The following is a 20745-nucleotide window of genomic DNA, read 5'->3' as shown; positions in this document are numbered from 1 at the left end:
TTAAGAAAGCCGCACATTAAAAGGAAATTCAAAAACAGATGAGAAAACAGACATTGATCATCTATCAGTCTGGAAAAAATAATAAATTAATTTCTAAAGCTTTGGGACTCCAGAGAACCACAGTGATTCACTATTATTCACTAATGGAGAAAACAAGGAACACTGGTGAACCTTCCCAGGAGTGACTGACCAACCGAAATTACTCCAAAAGGGCATGAACAACTCATCCAGGAGGTCCCAAAAGAACCCAGAACAGCAGTATTTATATATATGTAAGGTATATAAAAGGTATATAAAAAGTCACTTACATCAGGGAGATCCGCTTCAATGGTGTTCCCCATCTCTCTGTGTTACACACACACACACACACACACACAGACACACACACAGACACACACACAGACACACACACACACACAGACACACACACACATACACACACACACATACACACATACACACTTCTTATTCCTGCTTTGCACCTGTAATCTGCATCATAAGTACACTCAAATGCCAAAAGTCATGGGACAGATTTAGGGTGCAGTAACTGATCACAAAGTATTGCCACTGGGGACGACTTGAGAATGCCCACACTTGTATAAGTGGTGAGGTCTTATCTTGTGTGAGGTTGAGTGAGGTCCCATGACTTTTGGCATGTTGGTGCATTTATGCACTTGTTTATCAAAAATAAGAGAGAGAGAAAAAGAGAGAGAGAGAAAGAGAGAGAGGGGCAGAAAAACAGAGAGAATGAGAGAGATAGAAAGACAGAGAGAGAGAGAGAGAGAGAGAGAAAGACACAGATTGAGAGAGAGAGAGAGAGAGAGAGAGAGAGAGAGAAAGAAAGAAAGAAACAGATTGAGAGAGAGAGAATGAGATACAGAGAGAGAAAGAAAGAGATACAGACAGATTTAGAAGAGAGATATATAGACAGAAAGAGAGAAAGAGAGAGAGAGATACAGATTTAGAAGTGAGAGATAGACAGAAAGAGAGAGAGAAAAAGATAGACAGATTTAGAAGCAATTGATATAGACAGAAAGAGAGAGAAAGAGAGAGAGAGAAAGAGATAGATAGATTTAGAAGTGAGAGATATAGACAGAAAGAGAGAGAGAAAAAGATACAGACAGATTTAGGAGAGAGATATAGACAAAAAGAGAGAGAGAAAGAGATAGACAGATTTTGAAGCGAGAGATATAGACAGAAAGAGAAAGAGATACAGAGAAAAGGAGATACAAAGAGAGAGAATGAGATACAGAGAGAGAGAAAGAGAAACAGACAGATTTAGAAGAGAGAGATATAGACAGTAAGATAGAGAGAGAGATACAGACATATTTAGAAGCGAGCGATATAAACAGTGGAGATGGAAAGAGATAGACAGAGAGAAAGAGATACAGACAGATTTAGAAGAGAGAGATATAGTCACAAATAGAGAGAGAGAAAGATACAGACAGACTGAGAGAGAAAGAGATACAGATTTAGAAGAGAGATATAGACAGAGAGAGATACATAGAGAGAGAGAGAAAGAAACAGAGAAAGGGAGAGAGAGAGAGAAAGAGATACAAACAAATGAAGAGAAAGCGAGATAGACAGAGAAAAAGAAAAACAGGCAGAGAGAGAGTGAGAAATAGATACAGACACAGAGAAAGACAAAGAGAAAGAGAGACAGATCCATAGGGAGAGAGAGAAAGAGAGACAGATAAACAGCAGGGAATGTACTGTACATGGCTTCAGCTTTGCTCTCGGAGAAGACACGCAGGGCGAAGTCAGCCTCTATGTGGGGCTGGAAGGTGGTGGGCACCACCAGGTAGCTGCCGGGGTCCAGAGAGAAGCGCTCTGAGATCTCCCGCATGTTAATGTAGGTGCGGCTGCGAGCTTTAGACGAGTTAAAGCGGAAGAAGTCCTTCTCCAGGTGGTCCTCGTCATTAGGGGCCTGGAACAGAGAAAGAGCAACGGTGAGAACCAGAAGCAGAGTGATTCAGAATAGCAGCAGGTCATATTCAGTGAGGTCTGGTGGTCTGACACAATTTATTACCAACAGTAATAGGTCTAGGGGTGCATTTTACTTCTTATTTTGTTAGTACTCGTTAGTACACAGAAGCATTTCTGAGTGGAGAAGGGATAATATATTGTGTTTAATGGTACCAGTGTGCTGAAACGGCCATCCCTGCTAAACCTGCTAATATATTCATTCTAAAAACTGGGGTGTCGGTCGCTTTTCACGGGAGTTCTTCTTCTGGCCACGACACACATTTTTACATACTTGTGTCACACGTACAGCCTCTAAAAGAGGATCCGGCTCAGTTTTACTGAACGCGAGCGTCTGGTGGAGCAACGGAGACTTCAGAAGGGGAAACTCAGAGCTCAGTAGCTCATTCACTCATAGTAAAAACAAAGAAACGAAGGAGTGAAGTTTCTGACTGAGCGCTCTTTCTCTCTCTCTGACTGAACATAACATATTAATTCTAAAAACTGGGGTGTCTGGTCGCTTTTCACGGGAGTTCTTCTTCTGGCCACGTCACGCGTCTTTACGTACTTATGTCACACGTACAGCCTCTAAAAGAGGATCCGGCTCAGTATTACTGAACGCGAGCGTCTGGTGGAGCAATGGAGACTCCAGAAGAGGAAACTCAGAGCAATTACCCATTCTCACCAGAGAGGGCCCTAAATCCCAAAACTTACGGATATCAGCTTTAATTAAAAATTCATTTAATGTGGCCTAGGGTTCATTTTGAGGGCACATAATGGGAAAAATAAGGGTTTTCACAAAAGCTGGACATTGTGAGATGGCAATGGTGCTGACGTGACCTCCTCCAGTTTCTCTCATAACCCAGAAAACTCGAAGTGGACTCCAAAAGTCAGTGGTATTTGTATTCTCATTTTGATCAAGTGGAATGGATTCTTTTGTGACGCAATAGAAGCAGCATTTGGTGAACTAATATCCAAATTAATAATTTTGACAAGTCCCCTACATTATTAATTACAGCAACGCCCATGATTATAGCTCATAATTTGCACTTTTTAAACACTATAAAATCTCAGTTCATTCTATGACCGCACTCTACGTTTCCAAGCTCTCCTCTGATCTACAGTATTTAACTGACCTGGTAAATGGCGAACCCGATGGTCTCCAGATCGAGCCCCTCTTTGCGGAGCTTCCGGCGGTTCTTCTGCATGAGGGCCACAATGACACTGCACCGACCGTCACCGTCAGCATCTTCCAGCTTCAGCTTAAACTGAGGGTTCGTCCAAAACGTATCTGTGGACAAACAGACGAACAGCAGAATTGTTGCACATAAATATATGTAACTAAAAAGATTGTTCTTCATGGAATCCAGTGTTTTCTAGTGTCACAAAAGTTCTTCACCAATGAAGTTCCTGCAGCCTCCAGCGGTGGAGCCCCTGATCCAGTTGCCCTCCAGCACGTTCACCACCCACTTCTTCTTGGTGTCGTCCATCAGCGAGTCTGGAGTGAGGTTGCAGATCTCCACCCTGTCGTAGTTTGCTTTGAAGTCTTCAAACTCCATCCTGCAACACAAGCGTGTGAGTAGTTTTGTCACACTGCTCCTCCAAGAGGAGTTTGATCTGATTCACCAATAAATCAAATCATATAGTGTTGCTAAGTGGTTGTAAGGTAAGTATTGCAGGTCAATAGTGACCTGGGGCCTCATGTACTAAAGGTGCGTACATACAAAAACATTGAGTACGCCATATTTCACTTCCACGGTCAGATGTACTGAATAACACTTGAATGTGAGAACGTGAGCGTTTCCCCACAGCACTTTCATTTCAGGCGTATGTATGTTTCTAATGTTTTTTTTTTTTCATTTGGCGACAACTATTAAGATATCCTTTACGCACACATTGTAGTAAACCATTATTGGGTAAAATGAAGTAAATGAATCAGACAATTAAACAGTAAATTAATCAGACAACTTCATTGGCTTACTGAAATAATCATTCAATGTTGCACTGAGGGCGCAGAGGGGTCAAGCTGTCTAAAGCACTGCCACTATAAGCAGGAGGTCGCAGCAAAATTGGCCATGTTTCCTCCGGGTGGGTAGATGGCGCTCTCTCCCCACATCACTAAAGGGTGATGTCCACACCACAGGGCGTCTGTGAGCTGATGTATCAGAACCAAGTTGCTGCGCTTTCCTCTGAGTGCACTTTGATGATTCTCAGCAAGAAAAGAGGCGGTGGCTGGCTTCACATGTATCAGAGGAAGCATGTGCTTCTCTTTAACCTCCTGGTGTGTTGGGGCATCACTAGTGATAAGGGGAGTCCTAATGAGTGGGTTGGGTAATTGGCCGTGTAAATTGGGGAGAAAATGGAAAAAAAAAAAAATAAAATTATACAAAAAATAAAAAATGCGCTACGTGTTCTCTTCATTTTTTCCACAGCTGTATATTCACCTGTGAACCTCAGCTATGAGCTATAAGAAGTCCAAAGACACCAGAACCATCATGAACTACTATTTAACTATTTTGCTGTATAAAAGTTTAGTTCCTACCAGAATTCTCCATCATCTGTGGAGTTTTCAAGCACTCTGGTCTTCTCTGCTTTATCCACACCACTCCACTCTCTGGAACTGAAAGAGACCAGAGTAAGGACATTAGATAACGAGCTTATTATTGTTAGAAAACATTTTTAAAGCTTTTAGGACAGATTTTGCTATGGGACACTTTGCACATCACATCTACATGAGCTTTTTAATGACATCCCATTAAAAAAAAAATCAGTAACATCAGTGTGGAGTCAGTCCCTCTTTGCATCTCTGCTCTATCAGCAGGTGTGGAACTATTTTTAGTTATATAGAACCATAAAGGGACGTACTTGTCGCTCCAGGGGCCGTTCCACTCTACCTGCCCCCAGGGGTTTCTGACCCGGATCAGCTTCACCTTCTTCCCTCTGTAATCCACCTGCAGAAGATCCAACACACACACACACACACACACTGTAAGCATAGCTTAGAACATCAAGTTATTACATTTAAATAGGAAGTTAATCTGGCTAAGTTGAGTTTACTTAACTTTTTTTTAAGGCAGCCGGTTTGCTCAAATTTTCTGAGTTGAATTTACTTAAAAACAAAATTGAGGAAACCAATTGCCTTAAAAAAGTTAAGTAATGGGGTATGAAGACTTGAGTTAGCATAACTTAGAATATCAAGTTATTACAGCTAAAGGGGAACTTAATTTAAGACCAGAGAAGTTGAGTTTACTTAACTTTTTTTAAGCAGCTGGTTTGCTCAATTTTTTTAAGTAATGGGGAATGAAAATATGAGTTAGCATAAATTAAAACATCAAGTTATTACAACTTAACTAAACTAAAGTTGATTTATTTGTAAGGTAGCCCAGGGGGAATCACTATGATCACACTGATGGTGAGTGCTAGTCAGAAACTGTTGGACACACCCAGTATGCAAATAGATTGTGACAGAAGCCAATGGAAAAGAAGCTGTTAATGAAAACAGACTAATCTCAGTTTGAATACTTCAGTATATGAGCCCACAAATCAGTTCAGCTAACTCAAAATAGTTGATTATTGTTTAGAAATTTTATGTAAAACAGACTTAAATCATTTGAGTTTAAACTGTATATGTGTATTATACAGTAAATCTGAATTCTTATGCATAAGAATCAACAAAGAGCCCTGACCAGCCACCATCACCTGAAATCTGACTGTCACTCACCTCCGTCAGGCCGGTGATGGAGTAGGCGTGGCCTTTGACCAGACCTGATGCAGTCTGAGCCTCAGACTCAGCCGAACTGGTGATCTAGTGGGGGGAAAACATTTTTAAGTGTATTTATTAGGACTGTTACCGTTAAAGCGATAACACATGTAATTTATTTGGTATTATTATTTTAATGCGAATTAAGTACGCCACCAAGTTTGACCATTTTTTGCTGTTTTTATAATTTTTTTAATTTAATTTTTTTCCCATTTTCTCCCCAATTTACACGACCAATTACCCAACCCACTCATTAAGACTCCCCCTATCACTAGTTATGCCCCAACACACCAGGAGGGTGAAGACTAACACATGCTTCCTCTGATACATGTGAAGTCAGCCACTGCTTCTTTTCGAGCTGCTGCTGATGCAGCATTACTGAGCAGCATCACAGTGCGTTTGGAGGAAAGCGCAGTGACTCGGTTTCGATACATCAGCTCACAGACGCCCTGTGCTGCAGACATCACCCTACGAGTGATGTGGGGAGAGAGCGCCATCTACCCACCCGGAGGGAGCAGGGCCAATTTTGCTCCCTCTGAGTGCCGGCAGCTTGATGGCAAAGCTGCATGAGCGGAGGATCAAACCTGCGACCTCTCACTCATAGTGGCTATGATTAAGGTCTAATTCAGAAATAATTACAACCAAGCTGAGATTTTTATAATGAAGTAAAAAAAGTTATTTTTTACTTCATTATATATTTAAGTATATATTGACATCACTAATATAAATATAACAGCATTTTAAATTTCTTACATTCATACTTTTATTAACATTAAAATATCCACTATAAAAACTTGCATCTTAAGAAGAACAAGTGCGATTAATCGCAGTTAATCACAGAGAACTGTTGTGATTAAACTTATTTACACGACTAGTATTTACTAATCATTTTAATAGTGTTTTTAATTTTTTTTTTTCATAATTCTATTTCTATTTTTATCCCATTTTCTTCCAATTCACACGGCCAATTACCCATCCCACTCATTAGGACTCCCCCTATCACTAGTGATGCCCTAAAACCAGGAGGGTGAAGACTAGCACATGCCTCCTCCACAACTTTTGTAAAGTCAGACTCCGCCTCTTTTTGAACTGCTGCTGATGCTGTAGCATTGCCGAGTAGCATCACAGCGCTAACGCTCGGAGGAAAGCACAGCGACTGGGTTCTGATACATCAGCTCACAGATGCAGCCTTGTGCTGATCCACATCACCCTAAGAGTGATGAGGAGAGAGAGCGCCATCTACTGTACCCACCCAGAGAGAGCAAGGCCAATTGTGCTCTCCCAGGGCTCCGGCAGCTGATGGCAAGCTGCATGAACAGGATTCGAACAGGCAATCTACTGATCATAGTGGCCAGCACCATTCGGAGCCTAGTCTTTTAATAATTTAACGTCAATAATGCATCAATTTATGCAGCATTGTTCTATGTAGTACTATTTCTTTCACAAAAGAACTACTAAAAAAAATTAAAAGCATTTATTCTCACGTCTATAGAGCAGCCCATCATGGATCCTCTGTCCAGAGCTTTCTTCAGGATGGTGTAAAGATCAGATGGAGCTTTCTTGGTCTCGTACATTTCGCCCACGCCGCCGGTGAAGTCCTCCATACCCTCCAGAGTGCTGCCCCCCTTCAGCGCCTCATAACTGCCGTTCAGTCTAAAATACACATATACAGTATAGTGTTTCTTATATATATGCATTTGTCTTTCATTTTTTTTATTTTGAATCTTTATATTTTTCATTTTTCATTATCATTATAACTACTAGTATTATTATACTATAGACAATATAATCTTTTCATCTAGTTTTTTTATACAATATATATTTTAAAATATGTTTCTTTGAAGTAATGAAACACACCAGTCCTGCTTTAAATTTTTATAAATATTTCCTAACCTTCGAAAAAAACGCTTTTATTGTGGTCATTTACGCCAGTCAGTCAATAATACCCCCCCCCCCCCCCCCCCTTCCTGCTGATGTCCAACCATCTGGGTCTCACCACTGCAGCTCAGTCCAACAACTCTCCCTCCTGCCCCTCCTCTAAACCCATACATCACCCAGTGCACCTCCCAAACAACCCCACCTGCCTGTTTTTAGCCTTTTCAAATTTGAGCTGAGAGAGGAGTCAGCTAAAATCAGTCAGATGGGGTTTAGTGCTCCTTTAAAGGAAAAGTTTGGATTGGGCACTGGGTGATGTATGGGTTTAGAGGCAGGGCAGGAGGGAGAGCTGATTGGCTTAGCTGCAACAGCAGCAGTAGTGTGTCTCTGATATCGGTGAGATGCAGACGGGTGGACGTAAGCAGGGGGAGGGGGTTATTACTGATTGACTCACCTATAGCACAGTTGAACCTGAGAGGGCTCTGCAGAGGCAAAAAATACCACAATAATATATATATATATATATATATATATATATATATATATATATATATATATATATATTTTTTTTTTTTATATAAAGGTAATTAAAGGTTTATAAAAAAATTAAAGCAGGACTGGTATGTTTTATTATTTAAAAGAACACGTTTCACCTATTAATAAAAAAATATAGTTTAGACGTTAGTGGCTCTTTAACTGTGGTTGATGAATAAAAGATAGATAGGAGATCTATTACTTTGTTTTATATCTACACTATATGTATGTGTGTGTGTGTGTGTGTGTGTGTGTAGATGTACTTTGCGTAGGCCTTCTCCAGCAGAGCGCTCCAGAACTCGTTGTTGTCCGCAGAGTGCAGGAACACCAGCTGATTCCTCACACAGGGCAACCGGTCGTCCACCACCACTTCCAGCCACTTATTGTGCTGCCAGAACTGCCATAAACACACACACACACACACACACACACACACACACACACACACACACACACACACACACAAACACACACAGAGTAAGTAAGTAAGTAAGTATGTATGCTGGGATGAGACATCAGTTTCGTTTGGCATCTGAGAGAGTCACAGAGCTGGAGGATGATGATAGAGACCCTGAGCTCCTCCACCTTCCGACCTTCTTTTTGAGGATGCCCCACAGATGCTCACATGCTCGACCAGTACCACAATAATTATCTTCACATCATCAAAGAATCTGTCTCATCAATTCATTTACTTTAAACTACCTCACCGGGTTCACATTACCCCTTGTCGAGACTTACTGTTGAAATTTTCCAATGAGACGTGCAAATTTTATCTGGTTATCTATGTGTTAATGTTCTCTGTGCGCAGCTTTGCTTTTGTTACTTGATGATTCTAATTTAATGCTGAGTGTACAACAGCAGCCAAGATGGTTTGAACCAAATCTCTCTTTATAACATTCATTTTTTTTGGACTGATTTCATAAATTATGTTAATAATGTTAACATATACAGCATTTAAAAATGATGAGTTTCTTTGATTTTACCAAATTGAAAACCTCTGGAATATAATCAAAAGGAAGATGGATGATCACAAGCCATCAAACCAACTGAACTACTTGAATTGAATTACGCCAGGAGTGAGCAGCATAAACTTATCCAAAAGCAGTGTGTAAGACTGGTGGAGGAGAACATGATGCCAAGATGCATGAAAACTGTGATTAAAAACCAGGGTTATTTCACCAAATATTGATTTCTGAACTCTTAAAACTTTATGAATATGAACTTGTTTTCTTTGCATTATTTGAGGTCTGAAAGCTCTGCATCTTTTTTGCATTCTAATTTTCTGTAAATAAATGCTCTAAATTATAATATTTATATTTGGAATTTGGGAGAAATATTGTCTGTAGTTTATAGAATAAAACAACAATGTTCATTTTACTCAAACATAAACCTATAAATAGCAAAATCAGAGAAACTGATTCAGAAACTGAAGTGCTCTCTTCATTTTTTTAAAAGCTGTGTGTCTAAAACATCACCCTAATCTACAATGATTACTAACATGTGGTTTACGACACCATATGACACTGTTATCTATAAACACAGACTCAAGTACAGGCGCACTTCCAGCTGCAGACATGTTGTGTTTATTATTTTCAGTACTAATAACAGCAGGTCAAGAAGCCAACTTTTTTGCACCAAACTAAAAATACTAGTGCATCTCAAAAAAATTGAATATAATTGAAAAGTTACTTTATTTCAGTAATTTAGTTGACAATGTAAAACTCATATATTATATAGATGTATTAAACACAGAGTGATCTATTTTAAGCGTTTATTTATTTATTGTTGATGATTATGGCTTACAGCCAATAAAAACCCAAAACAATAGGAATTTTTAGCAGTGTGGGCAGTGTGCCAAGTCCTGCTGGAAAATGAAATGCACATCTTTATAAAAGTTGTGAGTAGCAGAGGGAAGCATGAAGTGCTGTAAAACTTGTGGGAAAACAAAACTGCACTGACTTTAGACTTGATAATAAAACACAGTGGATCAACACCAGCAGATGACATGTCTCTCCAAACCATCACTGATCATGTTGGTGCACTGTATTATATGAAGTCCAAATTCATTTTAGAACAATGTATAATAGATACTTTTATAGATATATTTATAGTTAAAAATACAGTAGTTGATAGCTAATCACTGTTAACCCAACCTAAGCATAAATTATTCAATTTATTAAACAATTACCGTATTTTTCGGACTATAAGGCGCACCGTATTATAAGACGCACTATCAAAGAACGCCTATTTTCTGCTATTTTTCCATACATAGGGCGCATCGCATTATAAGGCGCGTTAAGTGACACTAGAAAGGGTGCCTATATCAAAGTGAACAGGGGTGGCGCCATGTTTCCCTTCCCCCACCGGGGGTGGTCGCTTGCCGGTGGAGCGTCTCACTATACAAATCTAGCTATTTCAAAGTCAAACGAGTGCTGGATATTAATCTACACAGATTCCTCTCCTGAAAACTGTTTATTTGGGTGAGTAACGTGATTCAGTTTATTTACAGTAAGCTTAGATTTCCAGATGTCCACTAAGGCTTGCTGCACCAGCGTTAGCATAGCTATCCGCTAGCACGCTAGCTAGTCACCTAAACTAGTAAAGTTAACCCAAACTTAAACGACAGCGTTACACTGAGTAATCCTGCGTGTTCTGGTAAGACAGTGAGATATTAGCTAGCGATTCGTCCCCCGTAGCTTGTTTTAACACGGTAAACAAGCAGATTACAGGCTGATAAAACTCACCTCTGAGAGAGTTAGCGCTTAGCATCTAGCTAATGCTAGCCAGGCAAAGCAGCACAGACTTACAGGCCGATAACTCACCTCTGAACGGTGAACGCTTAGCGATTAGCATCTAACTCTAATAATACTGCTCCAGCAGTATTAAAAGTGCTAAATTTAGAAAATACTGATCTCTGAACAGTGAAAAAGCTAGCTAGCTAAGCGGTTAGCATCTAGCTAATGCTATTGCTGCTCCAGCCTCGGAGCGGCACGGCTCTGCACGGAGTGTGTGTTTACTGCTCCTTACACCTGACGGGTAAAATTTAGATAATACTGATCTCTGAACAGTGAATAAGCTAGCTAATGCTATTTGCTGCTCCAGCCTCGGAGCTGCACGGCTCTGGACTCTGTATAGCACTGAAACTCTGTATAACGCTGCACGGAGTGTGTGTTTACTGCTCCTTACAACCTGACGAGTAAAATTTAGATAATACTGATCTCAGTGAATAAGCTAGCTAGCTTAGCGGTTAGCATCTAGCTAATGCTATTGCTGCTCAGCCTCGGAGCTGCACGGCTCTGGACTCTGTATAGCACTGAAACTCTCTATAACGCTGCACGGAGTGTGTGTTTACTGCTCCTTACAACCTGACGAGTAAAATCCATACAAAAGGCGCACCGTATTATAAGACGCACTGTCAATTTTTGTGAAAATTAAAAGTTTTTAAGTGCGCCTTATAGTCCGAAAAATACGGTACTGCACAAATCATTAAGATACTTACTAATTAATAGAACTACATGATGTCAGAAGTTACCTGGAAGCGGAAGATGCCAGCATATTCCCGATCGAAGCTCTGGTCGGGTTGTATGACTCGGGCCAGCGTTTCTTTATGTAGCGTCAGAGAGGCGATCGCCGCCAGCAGCCAGCAGTCTCCTGTTTTACACAAACAACACAGCACAGAGAGAACAGTGGGATTACGGGCTGAATCTGAACACAGATTAAAACACAGTTTACTGCACAAGCTTTTTATTTTAAATGTAATCGGGAATTGGGAAGATGCTCTCAGACAGGGATCACACCTATTCTACTGAATAAAGAATGAAGACAGTTTAGTGTGGTGCTTAAGACCACAAGGCTTTTCAGAGCAAAGAACAAAACTGCTAATCCAACTAGTCCAACTTCATTTAGGATTAACAGCAGAAATGTCAAGAGATTTAAAGAATTAAAAGGTTAAAATGCTGTTCACATCATAACAGCACTGTTCCGCCCACCTCAACTCTGACAGAGGAAACAAAAAGGTGCAAAAAATCTCCCAAAGAAAACGGCCAATAACGTTCTACAATGTAACATGCCAAAAGTCATGGGACAGCAGTATGTACAGTAAATTTCATAGATCATGAAGTGTTATCTGAGCTTTTTAACTACAGTTCTTCAAAGCTGTTTGAATAAGCGCAACTATATTTTGAATGATGTTAATGAAAAAAAAACTCCATTGTGAGGGGCAGTTTGGACGAGGCACTGGGTGATGTATGGGTTTAGGGGCGGGGCAGAAGGGAGAGCAGATTGGGCTGAGCAGTGTGCCTCTGATAGCAGCGAGACGCAGATGGTTGGACGCCAACCCGGGAGGGTGATATTATTGATTGACTGATTTGCATATTGTGATGTGTCAATCATCTTCCCCACCTACTGTATAGCACAGTTGAACCTGTAAGAGCACTGCAGAGGCAGAAATGACCACAATAAAAGCATTTTTTTTTTAAAGATTAGGAAAGATTTATTAAAATTTTAAGCAGGACCATTTCATTACTACAGAGGAGCACATTTTAGCTATTAATGGAAAAACTATGGTTTATGGTTTAGAGACTTTATGGTAATGTGAGTAGAGCAGCTTATTACTTTGCTATATTGTGATTTAATTAACACACCACAGCTTTATATAAAATAAAAAATAGCTTTAAAAATTGTATATCTACAAACGATGGCTTGGGCTCAGTCAGAGAATCTAAACTCTAGGCTTTGAATAATGGTCAATTTAAATACTGCTGTCCCATGGCTTATGTCACTGTACAATACTGTTAAACTGTGGTGAACAGTATGTTCTTTATGAGTGTTTTTACCCAGTTGTCCTTGACAGATGTCTGTTCTGTCAGCTCCTCCCAGGATGTACTTGGGGTCTTTGCAGATTTCCTGTATTAGAGAGAGAGAGAGAGAGAGAGAGAGAGGGAGAGAGAGAGAGAGAGAGAGAGAGAGAGAGAGAGAGAGATGTGGCAACTTGTCACCGCCTGAAGGACAGTGAGTAACTCCCCTAATAAACAACTGTTAATATTATTATACTTGATCATTATAATCACTATAATTTTTTTATTATTACTATTGTTATTATTATTGTTGTTTTTACTATTATCATCATTGTTGTTATTATTATTATTGTGATTTTTTTATTATTATTTTTATTATTATTATTATTATTATTATTCTTTCTTTAATTAATTGATGTTTATGTTTCATCGTTGTTTCACTATAGGTTCGGTTGTGATATTTGTGTGCTTTGGCAACATTGTTTTTTTTTAAAACAGTCATGCTAATAAAGCCAATTTGAATTGAATTGAATTGAATTGAGAGAGAAAGAGAGAGAGAGACAGTGAGAGAGTGAGAGAGAGAGAGACAGTGAGAGAGAGAGAGAAAGAGAGAGAGAGACAGTGAGAGAGAGAGAGACAGCGAGAGAGACAGTGAGAGAGAGAGAGAGAGACAGTGAGAGAGTGAGAGAGAGAGAGAGCGAGAGAGAGAGAGACAGCGAGAGAGACAGTGAGAGAGAGAGAGAGAGAGAGATTGTCAGAATATTACTTCCACCATAAGCAGAGTTTCTGTTGTTCTGGTACAGTAAGTGGATCAGATACAGCAGTGCTGCTGGAGTTTTTAAACACTTTAATACTTACAGCTGAACCTTGTAGATACAGTAAAGTCAGAAACAGAAGCATTAGATTTTGATTAGAATATTTTAATTAGAATTTTTAAATTAGAAGGGTTTAACTGAGAGTTTTAATAGAAGAAAGAATAGAGGAAAGAAATGCTAACTACCTGGAAACGTGCCATCAGCTGTGTGTGTGTGTGTGTGTGTTTGTGTGTGTGTGTGAGAGAGAGAGAGATAAAGCATCTGGGAGTCTTCAGCACAGTGCCAGCACAGCATAGGTAGCTTGCGTTATTAAGTTCATTGAGAATATTAGCACCCAAAAATTCTCCCAACCAACATATCAAAAATTGTACTGAACAATCGAACCCTTTCGGTTTGCGACTGGAATAAATCTTTTAGCTGCAGTGAGGAATGGTATGTTAATGAAAAAGTACTCCTCTCAAACTGTTAAACATGGGGGTGGGTGGATGGCTTTGGGTTTGTGCCGCAGCCAGTAGCACAAAGAACACAATTTTAACTGGATAAAAGAATTTTAAAATTTGGTTTACATTTAATTATACCATCTTTAGTTCCAACCCTACAATGTGACTGGCTGAGAGGCGTTCTTTGAGTGCCGTTATCAGCTGGTAATGCACTGTAACCGAAGCTCTCCATGTACAGAATTACTCCACCACATACAGGTAACCTAGCAACAATGCAGCACTTACAAGCCAAAGAGCACAGCTACAAACAAACAGAGCAGCAATGAAACTATTTTAACTGGCGGAGTTTTATAACCAAACAGATCCTATTTTCTCCTTCTCTTTAACTCAAAATCTTTCAATAAACGACAATGAAACTTAGGTATAATCACAATAATAAACTCGAGGTTCGTGCTGCAACGTGTAATAATACCACTGCTGTGGTGATCTATGACCACAACACAGCAGTGCCAATATTACATGTTATAACACGCACCTTGAGTGTAATATTGCTTTAATATTTTATAGGGATTTCTTAAATTTGTTTCTGTTTTACTGTACAGTCCACAGAGTGTTTGATTATAAGGAAGGACACCTGTGCTGCTTCTCTAAGGTGTGGTCACATTAAAACCTTGACCCACTGAGAAAACATTAATGCCTGAGTGACACACACACTCACACTCACACACGCCAATTCACACAGGGCTACACCCAGATGAGAAATGCGGTCCAACAATCATCAGCATTTAAAGCAGTCTGATCACAAGCCAGAGGTGCGTGTGTGTCTGTGTGTGTCTGTGTGTGTGTGTGTGTGTGTGTGTGTGTGTGTGTATGTTGTGGTGGGTGTGGCACAAATCCAACTATCTGAAACAAAAAAAAAGATCTTGTCTTAGATCTTCTTCTAGATAATCACTGCTAAATTCACACTAACCTTACACTGAGAGTAGTAAATAATCACACTATACTATACTGTATGTCCACATATATATATTTCTAAATAATAATAAATACATCCAAAAATATATATTTAATATATACATAAACCTACTCTAGAGGGGTATACAGGTGCATCTCAAAAAATTTAAATATCATTGAAAAGTTACTTTATTTCAGTAATTCAGTTCAAAATGTGAAACTCATATATTATATATATGTATTAAATCTATTTTAAGTGTTTATTTCTTTTATTGTTGATGATTATGGCTTAAAACCAATGAAAACCCAAAAATCAGTGTCTCAGAAAAAAAAATAGAATATTATATAAAATCAATTGGTACTTTTGGCAGTGTGGGCAGTGTGCCAAGTCCTGCTGGAAAATGAAATCCACATCCTCATAAAAGTTGTCATCATAGTGAAAGATTTTCCAGATAAACACTGCACTGATTTTACTGGACTTGATACTGACTTCACACATTACCCACAATGCCAAAAGTACCAATTGTTCCCATATAATATTTGAATTTCCTAAAACACTGACTTTTGGGGTTTCATTGGCTGTAAACGCTTAAGTTAGATACTCCGCATATAATACATCTATATAATATAAGAGTTTCACATTTTGTGATGTCGATATCACAGTTTTCGGGGATAATGCTACTCTTTCGGATATTAAAAACACTGAAAAACACTGTATTAATGTCAGGAATGTATTACTGCAACAAAATAATAAAAACAATAGTAAAATTATACAGTTTAGTGGAATATTCATTTAAAAGAAACAAAAACTTACTAAGGTTAAGACTTTAACAAAACTAAATACTAAAAAATGAACTTAGCAAAACAAAAATCCTCAAAAATACATAAAGTAAAGAATATTTAGTGCATGCATATATACTGCTAATATATAAACAATTATGCAAGTTTAACCCTAAAGATTCACAGTAAACAATAAATATTACCTGATATTGTTATCAGATTAAAAAAAATCACTCCTGCTCTAAATGCAATCAAATCCAATATAAAGTATAAAGCTTTTCTGACAGTAAAGAAGAACTGGTCAACCAGTTTGACCAGCTTGAGCTGAACAGGATGTTTCCTTTCCAGCTGGGTTGTATAAATATTTCGCTTTAATTATCTGTTACTGATTTGGGAATAATTCAGACTAGCTCACTAACCTAGCTATTCTAAATAATGATAAATACAGTTATAACATCCTATACACCAGATTATGGCAACTATTAGGGTTTACCACTGACTTTCATTTAGTTTTTACTTTATTGGCCACATTTTCAGAGTATTGTTCATTAAATAAACAGGAGAACATTCCACACATAGTGTGCATTATTGCACTGCAGCTCAGAGCTAAACCCTCATGACTCTGTAAGCCTCAGGAAACCTATACCTTAATTAAGCATTAATTCAGTTGTGTAGAAGTAAAAAAGGATGCATGTTATTATAAACTACTGGATAATACGTTCTTTATGGCTTTAGTAGTCTAGTTTAAGTGCAGATAGGCTTTCAGGGCCTACAGGCTAACAAGTAATCAAACATACAGCTGGATTTCCTGGGCTGATGAACATGAATCAGTTCAGAAATGCTAATGCTAAAGTAAATACTGACTTTGTGTCATTTTATTATTATTCATTTACTTAGTCAAACAGCTGAACTAGAGAGGGGTGGCTGTAGTCATGCAAATAACATATATATAGCATTTAGCAGCTGAGATTTGGTTTTTAACTCCAACCTACCAAACACCAGACATCATATAGACGCTGTGTTTTGGCTAAATTTGTACTAAATCAGACACCAAAACTGTACACCAATTGTCTGCTTTTGGGCTAAATAAAGGCTGTGGAGGACTGACCTGATTTAGCCCAAAAACAGACATCGGAAACTGGACCGATTCCGATACATCAGCTCACAGACGCAGCCTTGTGCTAATCAACATCACCCTAGGAGTGATGAGGGGAAAGAGCGCCTTCTGCTGTACCCATCCCGAGAGAGAAAGACTAATCATGCTCTCTCAGGGCTCCGGCAGCTGATGGCAAGCTGCATAACCGGGATTCAAACCAGCGATCTTCCGATCATAGTGGCAGCACTTTGCCTGCTGGACCGCTTTGCGCCCCGTAATATGAGATTTACAGGCTTTATTAAGCCCAAAAATTTTATTTTATTAAAAGTTAATATAAACTGTTGTTTAGTTTGTCTGATTTGGTCCCTAAAATTTAGCCATGACTGGATCTAACTACAAGCTTTCTCTCTCTCTTCTAAGTCTTGTTTTTTATAGAAAGTGATTTAGAGATAGCTAGAAAGGTTACCAAAGTACCAGAGGGCAAGAAATATAACTTTAAATACCTAAATAAGGCGTGTCTCTGATTGTTTTCAAGAACCGCTTAGATGCACTGTTAGATGCTCAGTTCCTTAATGAAAGACTGTGGTCCCTTGATTTCCAAATGAAATGCAAAATTTTAAGAGCTTTTTTATGGAGATGCGGATTTCATTTTCCAGCAGGACTTGGCACACTGCCCTCACTGCCAAAAGTACCAATTGGTCTTATATAATATTCTAATTTTCTGAGACACTTTTTGGGGGTTTTCATTGGCTGTAAGCCATAATCATCAACAATAAATGAAACAAATGCTTACAATAGATCACTCTGTGTCTAATATATCTATATAATAACTAACAAAGTTTCGCATTTTCAACTGAATTACTGAAATAAAGTAACTATTTTTGGTGATTTTCTACTGTAAATTGTAGAGATGCACCTGTAGTTGTAAGACTTGGTCAGGCTGCATCTTCAAGAACGAACCTGCCTTATTAAAGGGATGGCTGACAATGAATGGAAGCTAGCAGGGAGTGAACATTAGTACATTTAACAGCAGAACTGAGCAAAACTTTGCAAATGTTGAGGTTTTTACACTCTAAAACATAAAGATGGAGAGTAATGCCACAGAACAATGGTTCCCATCCTTGGTTTCTGCATGTTTATGTATACAATGGTCAGGACAATATAGGCCAGGGGAAGCCCAGTAGCAGATTTGGGGAATCTATGCTATAAAAACACCCTTCAGCATTGGCAGAAGACCTTCTATAGATGGTTCTGTAAAGCCCCAAAAGGAGGGCTACTATTGGTACTAACGGCAGAACCCTCAGCATAGTGTGTTGGGCAGGGGGTACTTCCTGACATACTAGCGCATCTATATAAAAAAATAGAATATCATTGAAAAGTTACTTTATTTCAGTAATTCAGTTGAAAATGTGAAACTCGCTCTTAAGCGTTTACTTGATGAAAACCCAAAAATCAGTGTTTTCTCTTTGCTTAACCCTTGAGCGGCTAATTTCATTTTCCAGCAGGATTTGGCACACTGCCCACATTGCCAAAAGTACCATATTTTAGTTTTCTGAGACACTGATTTATGGGTTTTCACTGGCTAAGTGTAATACATCTATATAATATATCAGTTTCACATTTTCAACTGAAGTACTGTACTAAAGTTACGTTTCAATGATATTATATATATATATATATATATATATATATATATATATATATATATTTTTTTTTTTTTTTTTTTTTTTTTTTTGGAGATGCATTTGTAGAGTAGGTTAAAAAAAACACTGCCGAAGAAGAACCACTTTTGATACTCTAAGGCAAGGGTGTCCAAACTACGGCCCGCGGGCCATTTGCGGCCTGTTTCCTTTTTTGGAGCGGCCCGTGAGGTATTTTAGAAATAGAATGAAAGTTGGCCCGCTGTTAAGCAGGTTTTTATAATGTGAGATTTAAAGTTTGAACGCTAGGTGTCAGAAACGGGCCAAAGAGTCTAAAAGCGGAGAGAGTGCGCATTTCTAGCACAGAAAAACGGGCCAAAGAGTCTAAAAGCGGAGAGGGTGCGCATTTCTAGTGCAGAAAAACGGGTCAAAGAGTCTAAAAGTTGCCGTAATTAAGGAATTTAATATTAAGAGACATCATGAAATTAAACATCAATTTGAAAAATCTTAGTTTACAGCACTGTCTAAGATAAAGATAGTAAGTCAAGTAAAACAGTGTGTAAATGAAGTAATCAGGAAAAAAAAGTATTATTTAAAGTGGTATATTTCATTATTTACAGAGTGAAATATATTTCTCCTTCTGGCCCCCAACAAAAAAAGTTTAGACACCCCTGCTCTAAGGAAATAAAGCCCAATTAGAATCTGAAGTAAAGGTTCCTTAAGAAATGTTTCAAGGAAGGAAATGCTTACCTAGAAGCGATTGCTACAAACAGTTCTCAAATCAGCTCTTCTAACCAATTTAGACTCTAATTTCTACAGACAATTAGTATGCCACTGACATATACCACTAAAATTAGACTCTGGACCAGCCCAGGATTTCTAGTGACAGTTCAGACAGGTATCCTATATAAATGGTCCAGGCTGGCAGAGCAAAGACTTATGAGACTTATCCAGACTTATGAGCAAAGTTTGGAGCATAACTGCGTATAAAATAACCATTTTTGATGCTACAACTAATTGAAACATAAAATTAACCTTGTGTAAAGGTTCCTCAGTGATTTCAAATAAGCTATAAACTATTTAGAAGTTATTTCTACAGACATTTTAGACAAGAACCCTATTAAAATGAGACTCTGGTCCAGGCCAGGCAGTTCAGAACTCACCCCAGGTCTCTTCCACTCGAAGTTGACGGGCACGGCCTGGCTGAAGAAGAGCGAGGAGTCGCAGGCAGGGAAATCAGGGTCCTCAAACAGTTTATTCTTCTTCAGGCACTCCTGCCTCAGCTCCTCGTACGTCCTCCCATCCGCCTGGATGCTCTCCGCCGACACCTTAGCGGCAGGACCACCGGACAGCGTGGAACTGGAGGGCATCTTTACACACTGGATGGAGCTTCACTCGACTGACTGGAGCCTGAGTCTGAGTGTGGGATCTTCACTCATTCAAACCTAATCAGTCTCGCCCGCTGTGTGTTTGTGTGTGTGTGTGTGTGTATGACTATGGGGACAGGCTTGTCAGGTTGAGCAAACTCTGTCAGAAGAAACTGGTTTGACCTCCTGAGCGAAAGTCACCACGCCTGAAACCTCAAGGCCCAGTCGTACCCTCCCACCTGTAGAAGCTTCTGAAGAGGAATTCTATTCGGAACTTTACGCTGCTCTTAACAAGTCAGCAATGTCAAAATCTTGGCAAATCTGCAGAAACGCCCAAGAGAACGAGGCTACCAACTCATTCCTAGCATTGCATTACCACAAATAAAAAAAAACCATCCAATAAAAGAGGCCTGAAGATAGTCTCGCAGGTAGGATTGTGTCTGCGGTGACTATAATACACTTTATACAGCCTGCTTTCTGGACTTTTGCCCGGTCCATCCCATCCCATCCCCACCTTGTCCCAAACCATCCTATATTATCTACACTGAGTGGATCATTAACCTGAATTGTGTAATTATTTTATAATTAGGACACAAATCTTGTAGTTTTACTACAAGTAGAGCTCCAGTCATAAAGGTAAGACAAACACCTACAGTTGTGGTATCAATGAAAGCAAACTGTCCACAATTTTGAGAAAAAAAAAAAAAACACCAAGAAACAGGTGGA

General features: G+C 39.0%; 1 protein-coding gene across 1 annotated transcript in view; it reads right to left on the bottom strand.

Moving 5' to 3' along the window:
* The window catches only part of capn9 (calpain 9), a 29043-nt gene extending 8870 nt beyond the window's left edge, over positions 1-20173 (bottom strand). The window contains exons 1-12 of the mRNA XM_022674562.2: positions 19816-20173; positions 12967-13036; positions 11664-11782; positions 8395-8528; positions 7207-7375; positions 5684-5767; positions 4828-4913; positions 4505-4582; positions 3362-3522; positions 3099-3253; positions 1719-1927; positions 309-345 (exon numbers count right to left, since the gene is read on the bottom strand). Of these exons, the coding sequence (XP_022530283.2) occupies positions 309-345; positions 1719-1927; positions 3099-3253; positions 3362-3522; positions 4505-4582; positions 4828-4913; positions 5684-5767; positions 7207-7375; positions 8395-8528; positions 11664-11782; positions 12967-13036; positions 19816-20022 (1509 nt within the window). The 5' untranslated portion in view covers positions 20023-20173. The remainder of the gene's footprint in view (positions 1-308; positions 346-1718; positions 1928-3098; positions 3254-3361; positions 3523-4504; positions 4583-4827; positions 4914-5683; positions 5768-7206; positions 7376-8394; positions 8529-11663; positions 11783-12966; positions 13037-19815) is intronic.
* Between the last annotated feature and the right edge of the window lie 572 nt (positions 20174-20745).

The sequence above is a fragment of the Astyanax mexicanus genome, chromosome 21 (genome assembly GCF_023375975.1).
Source record: "Astyanax mexicanus isolate ESR-SI-001 chromosome 21, AstMex3_surface, whole genome shotgun sequence".
NCBI lineage: Eukaryota > Metazoa > Chordata > Actinopteri > Characiformes > Acestrorhamphidae > Astyanax > Astyanax mexicanus.
This window is presented reverse-complemented; position numbering and strand designations above follow the sequence as displayed.